This window comes from Pelmatolapia mariae, linkage group LG16_19 (genome assembly GCF_036321145.2).
Source record: "Pelmatolapia mariae isolate MD_Pm_ZW linkage group LG16_19, Pm_UMD_F_2, whole genome shotgun sequence".
Classification (NCBI taxonomy): domain Eukaryota; kingdom Metazoa; phylum Chordata; class Actinopteri; order Cichliformes; family Cichlidae; genus Pelmatolapia; species Pelmatolapia mariae.
In genome coordinates this window covers 28,217,242-28,225,732 of record NC_086241.1, presented here as the reverse complement: position 1 = coordinate 28,225,732, position 8,491 = coordinate 28,217,242, and the positions used below count along the sequence as shown (strand labels likewise).

General features: G+C 36.9%; 1 protein-coding gene across 1 annotated transcript; it reads left to right on the top strand.

The window, feature by feature from the left end:
- The first annotated feature begins 2,665 nt into the window (after nt 1-2,665).
- vtcn1 (V-set domain containing T cell activation inhibitor 1) lies at nt 2,666-5,826 on the top strand. The gene is made up of 5 exons (XM_063497585.1): nt 2,666-2,697; nt 3,246-3,310; nt 4,624-4,974; nt 5,231-5,482; nt 5,708-5,826. The coding sequence occupies exons 1-5, from the start codon at nt 2,666-2,668 to the stop codon at nt 5,824-5,826; spliced, it is 819 nt and encodes a 272-aa protein (XP_063353655.1).
- The last annotated feature ends 2,665 nt before the right edge of the window (nt 5,827-8,491 follow it).

Genomic DNA, 8,491 nt, shown 5'->3' with positions numbered 1-8,491 from the left:
TTTCCAGACAGATTCTATTCACTAATGAACAACATCACGGGGAGAAATTTCAGGAAATACACATTAAAGTTATTCAAACAACATAGTGATATGGTTAATAAGATATCAGGTTAAAGTTGGTTAACTGTGACCTGTAATAAAAATTACCTAACTCAAGGAATGTGTTGTATCTACATCAACAACTTGTTACATAACAGCAATTGTAAACTGTATCATAAGGCACTTTGTGACTGGCAGCTTGTTGTAAAAACACATTTATTCACATGTTTTTAGTTTAATCTATAAAACAAGCAGTTTAACTGACATAAAACAGTATTTTTGCAATAAGATGAAAACTTATAACTAAGAAAGGGTAGGTATTAAAAAAACTATCTACAGTAGGTGGACAGTATCTGAAAGTCATGTTCTAGAGAAATAGAAAAATAATCAGCAATTAACTGACACAGGATGTGAGAGATACACCTAGCACTTTGCCAAGGTAAGAAGGAAAAACTCCCTTTTTAAAGCCACGACCAGTTGGGTGGGAAGAAAAAAGCAGAGAAAGACAGGACAAAGGATGGGAGAGACCCAGAGTTTAAATTGAGTTTTTAGAGGTATAAACACATGGAGACCAAAAATATAGGTGTGAAGAAGAAACACCTTTACCTTTAGGCAACCTTGGCCTATAGCAGTGAAACTAAGGGAGGATTCAGGGTCACTTGATCAAGCCCTAACTATATGCTTTATCTAAAAGGAAAGTTTTGAGCCTAATCTAAACTGTAGAGAGAGTGTCTGTCTCCTGAATTCAACCTGAATCTTTTTCCACAGGAAAGGAGCCTGGGAGCTGAAGGTTGTGCCTCCCATTCTACTTTTAAAAACTCTAGAAACCACAAGTAAGCTGACAGTCTGAAAGCAAAATACTTGGAATAATACAGTACTATTTAAGAAATCAAGGGTCCTGGTTATTCAAGACCTTGCATGTAAGGATAGGGATTTTAAATACAACTCTGGAATTAACAGGGAGCCAGTGAAGAGAAGGGAGAATTATGCTCTCTCTTTCTAGTCCCTGTCAGTACTTTCACTGCAGCGTTCTTGATCAACCGAATGCTTTTCAAAGAACTTTTAGACAATGATGAATCACAGTCATCCAGCCTAATAAATGCACCAAGTAAGACCATGCATGACAATACAATAACATCTAGAAAGCACCTGGTAGGAAAAGGCTTCATTTTTCAGCATGACTGTGATACCAAACACACTGTCAATACAGTAAAAGCATAGCTAGATAGAAAAATTCCCAATGGAGCACTATCAGTCATGGATTGGCCTCCCAAGTGCCTCCAAAAAAGAGCTTTGACTATCTTTCCAGAATCATGGAGGACTAGTCCTGAAGACATCTGAAAATTACAAGAATGCTTGCATAAGTTGAGGCTGTGTTGAAGAATAAAGGCGGACATACGAACTGTTAGCTTTCAAGCTTGTTAGAACTGAGGTAAGGGCAGAAAAAAAGATTTGCTTTAATGGTTTGTGGCTTGTGTGCTATAATTTCATGTATGTTTGTGTAATTTGATCATTTTGAGCATGCATTTTTATAGCAAAAAAACATTTTACATAATGCGCACCTTTCTAACACTAATCTTTAACAAGGATTGTCAACAAAGTAGGATTTTGGTTGCAGTTATCTACTTTGAAATGCTTGCACCAAGAATATATGTGTTTGTTGTTTGCTACAAAGCAAAAACTAAGAGCTTCATTTTGTTTTATGGCTTAACAGTTTAAAAACTCTAGATTTCATAGTTGCATGCTCACATCTCTTGCAAAATTAAAATAAAAACTGAAAAAGAAAATATTTCTTGTTTCATAAGATCATATGATGTGACATACATGTGCTTAAGTTTCAGTTTGATGTACACATTTTGAGGTTGGCAGAATTTCTCAGTGGTCAAGAGGACTTGGGAGTCTCTTCACTTGTCACACAAGTGTTGCATGCCACATTTCTTTCGGTACTGTAGTTCAGTCCAAGCAGATATTGGTATGAATAAGACTAATCGTCTGTTTTGAAATACCAAAAATATCACCAGTGATTCTCATCATCTATTTTTTCTGTTGTTATTTTAGTGAACAATGTTTGGTCCTTTTCATAAATAAACAAGTGTTACGTATGTGCTCTTTTTCATCAACAGATCAAATTTTGTCCACCTTGAGTAAATTGCCAAGCCCAGGGTGCTATTCTTTTTCCTTGTATGCATATTATGCATTTGCCGTAATAAAATGTTAACCAGCAGCAGTCGGTACTGCATGCTATACATATATACATGAAAAACATATTCTCTGTCATAACTACTGTAAAAATGCTTTTCTGGATGTAATCCCTTCACTTTGTAAAAGCTTAACTAACATCACAAAAATAATCTCTTTCTCTTGTAAATCAGTCACATGAACTTTTATTTTGATAAGATAAACGAGCTGGATGATGACCTGTCAACCAAAATGAAGAACACACCTTAACAGTAATATTTACTTATGGTGTTGTATTGTATTTTCTAAGTGCTCCGAGAGAGGCTGAGCAGACAGTTCTGTGCAGGTTGCTCACAGACAGCAGCAGAAATATATTACTTGGATAAAAAGTGGATAAAGAATAAATAATTGCCTTTTTTCTTGGTCTTAAGAGATTTCATCAGGAGCCATGGCCACGCTCGGACAAATCATCTTCTACAGGTGCGACCATGAGGTTTGAATATTTAGTGTTGTCATTCAACTTTGAAAATATTTAGGTGTCTCCAGTGGTAACCGAGTATGTTTGCTTTTACTGCACCAGCAGAGAAAGAAAACACTTTTGATGTTATTTGACAGCTGTAGTTGCTGATTACTTTTAAAGCTTCAGATTATAATACAACAACATGTTATTAAAGATTAAACTTATGCTTCACAACTAGTTTAATATGTGATCCCTAACAAAATAAAAGTTGCTGACAGTCTGTCAAAGAAATATTTCTCTGTCAGGACAAAATATTAAAATTTTTGAACCACAAAGAAAACACTTACAGAAGAATTGAAAACAATCTCCAGCTTCCAGCTTTCTTATTGCAATGGGGTTTTTTGTCCTGATCATCACGAGACCCAAAAGACACAATGCATGGAGCCCAAACCCTACAGCTACAGGAAGAGTAATAGAAGCTATTTGAAGAACTGCTATGAAACTAATCTTCAAAAACTAATACTATGTGTTTTGTTACAATTGCACTTGTGTTTTTCTTTTTGTACAGCATGCTCGTCATCATCGTCATACTTAGCTTCTTCATCATCCTCTTCTTCTCCCTGGCCTTCTCAAGTAAGACCCACAGATCTGTTTGGATCTTCTTGTCATTAGTGATGGCTCTGTGAGGCCTGGGGTGATACATGGGTGTGTTCACCACGTGCTGTATTTGTCTTAACTAAAATACAGTTAATCCATGTGGACGGTAACACGGCACGGCACAGCATCGAGTGTTTAACTGTGAATATTCATTTGTATCTCCATGTGTGATGATCTGTAAATATTTGTGAGGCTGACTTTCCAATTGAGAGAATTAATGTTGATAGCCAAGTAACACATATACTCTATATTCATGTTTCATTTCCTTGAGAAAATGTTTGTGTGTGTTTAGGTATGCTTGACTGGTGCAGGTTTAACATGGTATTAAGGGAATATTGACTTTAAATATTATTTGATAGTTTCATTCATAAACATGGTGCATCTGAGTTTTTACTGTGGAATCCTGTCCTATATGAACCTGTGAAATTGGTATTTTGGCCATAACCTTGTTGATGTCTTGAAAGTGGGCGTGAATATATTTTAGAAGAACATGTGAAGCTGATAGCTAGCTAGCTAGCATTCAAGGTAGATTAATTGGCATGTTAGTTTTATTAAGTTACAAATCTATTAAATATGCACAATGTTGTTACCTGAAAAAAAAATACTTTTTTTTAGTTTAACTGAATGCCAAAAAAGATCTGATTGTGAACCAAAGGACACGCCATGCTCATACAGTAGTGAGTCATCAGTCACAGAGTAGAAAGCATACCGCACTTCAAGCGGGTTATCTTTATAAATGGCACGATAATTTCCAAACTAAACATGATAAAGTCATAATACTACTGACTGAGATCATAAAGGCATTAGGAAAATATTTACTGAGGTTATAAATCAAGTGAGAAGTAGACTTCTTTTCTAGACAGCTACAATGGTTGCCCTCTGCTGGTCAGTAGAAAGAAAACAGGTATAGGACATTTCCACCCTGGCTTTGTTTTTCAGACCTCTATGCTAGAACTATCTTTTATATACAGTCTATCTATCTGTAGCTTTAGAATTTAATCACTTTTACTAACTCAGACCCCTAAATAGTCATAGCTTTGCCTGAACTATCTCTTGAAATCACAGTCTCTCTCTCTCTCTCTCTCTCTCTCTCTCTCTCTCAGGACATGTGAATGAGAAAAATGTGAACTTGTCCTTAAAATCATCCTGTTAAAAATTGTATAACTGCCAAAAGCAAACAACTAAAAATCATTTAAATATGTTATTAAGTTGTCAACAAATGGGACAACAGTGCTCTAACTCTAATGTGCTAGTCTATAATATGTGTATAAAATGTTCACATCACACAGAGCCCCAGTCCAATGTGATAAGCAGCAGTACAAAGCCTGTCGCCAACCTTGGTGAGGATCAGCTGCTCAGCTGCTATCTTGACACACAAACTTCCCAAGACAAAGTGACAGTGACCTGGAAGAAGACGGACCTGACCGGCCTAGTTTACTTTTATCAGAATGGAGCTCCGGATCTGACGAATCAGGCGTCACAGTTCAGTGGGAGAACTCAGCTCTTCCCTCAGGCTGTAGTCACAGGCAATGCCTCTCTGCTGCTGAGGAACGTGAGACGCAGTGATGAGGGGAAGTACACATGCAGCATCAGCTCCTCTAAAGGTGGAGGAGAGGTCAGCGTTCAACTCAGAACAGCAGGTAGGATGACTCACTCTTCAAGATTAATTGTGTGTTTATCTAAACATTCTTTATTGGCATTCATTAGCAGTATAGCAGTATTTAATGCATTTTTTGCAACACATTGAAATAAGATGGTATAAGGGTATTCCTAGTTTTTGTAATGTTGGGAATTTTAACCAACGTGCTGTTCTGAGTAATGTGAGTACTGAGTGAAGCTTCACTCTTGATTGCAATATTAATTCAGGATTTTTTCTTCCCTCTTTTATTACATCAGCTTTTTCAGCGCCCACTTTCACCTTCTCAAATGGCACCCTGTCTGCTGAGGCAGTCCGGTGGTTCCCTAAACCAAGCGTTTCATGGTTAAACCAAACTGAGAACATCCTGAATGGAAGCTCCACTTTCACAGAAAACTCTGAGGGGATATTCAGCATCTTCAGCACACTGCTGTCGGTCCAAGTCAGTAACACCTACAGCTTCAGGATTGAAAACAACTTGGTGATGGCTCTTTCTGAGGCAACTATATCAGGTAGTCTATATACTTTTACATAAACCTGATACCAAACACATTTGTACTAAAGGACTAAAATTCATCCTTTTATTTATGGAGGTGTAACAGTAAGTCAGAGGAATATTTCTTCAATTTAAATCAAATCTACCAGAAAATAAAAGCAAATATATGTATTAATATATCTATAGCTAGGCAAATAATATTATAGGTTAAAAAAAACTAATTATTTTTCATATTTTTCAGGCTCGGACGTTTCATGGAGGACTTATTTCACCTTCAGTGCTGCTTCATTTCGTCCAGTTGGATCACTTTATCTCATTATTATGACCAGTTTCCTCTGCATCTATTATGTGACCTTGTGACACACTAATGTACACAAAAATAAAAATAGACAGATACTTCCCCTGGCTGCATATGTGTGTTCATGTGTTGCATTTAAGGTCAGGATATGTCCGAAGTAAAGACTGACATTCACAAAAGCCATCCTCTTTGAAAATTGTGTAGCTTTACTTTAATGTAATTTATTACTGCGTGTGTTGCAGTTGTGTAATACCATTTAACTCTGTGCTGGATGTTTTTAATAATTTATCTATTAACTTTTAATATTATTTTTACATCCTCTAATGCATTTACTGTGTGTGAACTGAGGGTTCCATTTAAATTATGTCAGTAAAATTCAGCTATCTTGACTTTGAAATTTTACTTTAATGCAGACATGTAACATAATGAAATACAGAAATATAGAAACAAAACAAGAAAAACGTTGACATTTTAGCACATTTTCTGTGACAGTTTTACTGTCTAATTATAGAAGCACTCACTTTATTTATTTATTTAGAAAGCTCTACCTCTGGAGTTACCTTACACCTTTCATTTAAATCTAAAAACTACAGACAGTGTCCAGTAACCATGGCAGAACTGGTTTCAGGTACTCTGAACCTTTCAAATAAACCTTAAACACCTCAGTCTACAAAAATCTGTAGATTCCTCTTGGATTTTGTGAGGATGATGTTTGCAGCTGTTTATTCATACTCGATTTATACTATTGTTCTATTTCCATCATCTGATAATGTTTTTATAAATGCTTATTGTTCTAATTCCTTTCAACAAATATATTTTCACCCCAATGACACTCTGATTAATGACAGAATTTTAAATAATTAAAGTTTTATTTTTGAAAAATGCTTTTTTGTGATGTCAAGGGTGATAGTGTTGCTTTGAAAATGTATTTTTTAACTTAAAACCTTTGAAAGTAAATCCTTGGGAATTGATGATTGTGTCCTCCTGTCTGCAGTGACACTAACTTTGCCTGATTAGAAGTCTGCATTTGGGTCCTTTCCACATCCACAGCACAAAAGGTTTGTCCCTGGTGGTAGGTGTCAGTTTAATTTCTCTGGTCTGCAGAGGTCTTCCATCAAACGTGTTTTCTGCATCAATTTATGATGAAAAACCTTTTACATAAAGGAAAACACAAAGCTAAAAAATCAGCCAATAGTTCAACATAATGCAGTGAGTCACATCCCGTATTGCTTTTCAAGTATTTGGTATTGTCAGCTTTTTTCTTTTAGTATTATCTTATTATTATAGTATCATCTATGTATCTGTCTGGTGTCCGGCTGGATTTGTGCCTTTTGTCACCTGCTTAAATGTGCATATGTCACCTTTTTACCTCAGTGATATCTCCAATATTTGAGTTGATTTATCTGCTCCTGGATTTTATTTCGGCTTTACTGTGTTTCAGCAAGATCTCCGCTCATGTGCAAAACTTTTTCACACATCCATGTTTCACACCGATTTTTAGGAATCGCGCACATCTCCACTAGCTTATTGAGGCTGACTGAAAAGGAGAAGTGTGAGCAACACTTCCTTAAGATTAGTTTGTAATCTAGCAACAGCACTTCGAAACTGGAACAAACTTGGCTCACACATTGTTCACAATCTCTCCTCCCTTTTCCTCCTTTGCGATAAATGTGGTTTCTTCTTCTTCTTTTCTCAGTAATTATGCTTCTTTAATGTTTTTCTTCAGTTGAACTGAATCAGTTGTTAGAAATGCTGGTGCCATGCTGTAAACACAGCCCGCTATTTTTTTGTGTTGATGCCATTGTTCCAAAAGGTGATTTCGTATGTTTCACAGATTATAGGACAACAGGTCATTTGCAACAGTTTAAACCAGTGGTCCCCAACCTTTTTTGCGCCACGGACTGGTTTAATGTCCGACAATATTTTTACTGACCGGCCATTAAAGTTTCGCGGATAAATACATCAAAAAAACTGACACAACCAAGACAAAATCTATGGTATTTTGTAAATAATAAACGCGAATTCACAGTGTAATTGTGTAACAACACCTCCTAAGACCCGAACTCTTCCACAGGATGCATTTTTAATTTCTCTTTGATATTTGGGCATATTGGGGCCCGATGAATGTAAAAACAAAGAATGACCAGATTTTTTTTTTTTTACCTTATTTTTGTTTTTAAGAAAAATAAGAGCCACATATGAGGATATTCGTTTAAAATTTTGATAGAACAGTAGCAGTAAAATGTCCTCGTAAGTGGATATCAGGCCCTTGTAGAGCAAAATTGAGTATTTTGGTCTAAATAACCCAAAATGTGATGTCCACATATGTGGACGGCAGGTCCTAGGAGGTTAAGAGTAACGTCCTCCTCTCTGCCCCTTAACGTTCTCTGGTCGCACAACTACAACTCGGGAAAAGACCCAGGGAAACCGAGTTAACGATAAAAAACCTGAAAACCGTAAATTTCACACCCGAGCATCAACTCTCGCGGCCCGGTACCAAACGACTCGCGGACCGGTACCGGTCCGTGGCCCGGGGGACCGCTGGTTTAAATGCAGGCAGTGAGTGGATATATCTTCCACCGTCCCGCCGGTAGATGGGGGCAGTCAAAGTCCCACACTGTGCTGAAGACTTCTGTAAAGTTTTGGACCACCCCGGATAGCCCGGGACAGGTTTCCTATTGGTCTGCCAATGAGAGAGGTGTCATATGTCCCATGGAGCAGTAAACT

What these genes read in the sequence shown, in the direction of transcription:
- vtcn1 (XM_063497585.1), top strand. Translation starts at nt 2,666, where the DNA reads ATGGCCACGCTCGGACAAATCATCTTCTACAG. An exon ending in CTTCTCCCTGGCCTTCTCAA is followed by an intron (nt 3,311 to 4,623) that starts GTAAGACCCACA and finishes CACATCACACAG; the next exon opens with AGCCCCAGTCCAATGTGATA. An exon ending in CGTTCAACTCAGAACAGCAG is followed by an intron (nt 4,975 to 5,230) that starts GTAGGATGACTC and finishes TTATTACATCAG; the next exon opens with CTTTTTCAGCGCCCACTTTC.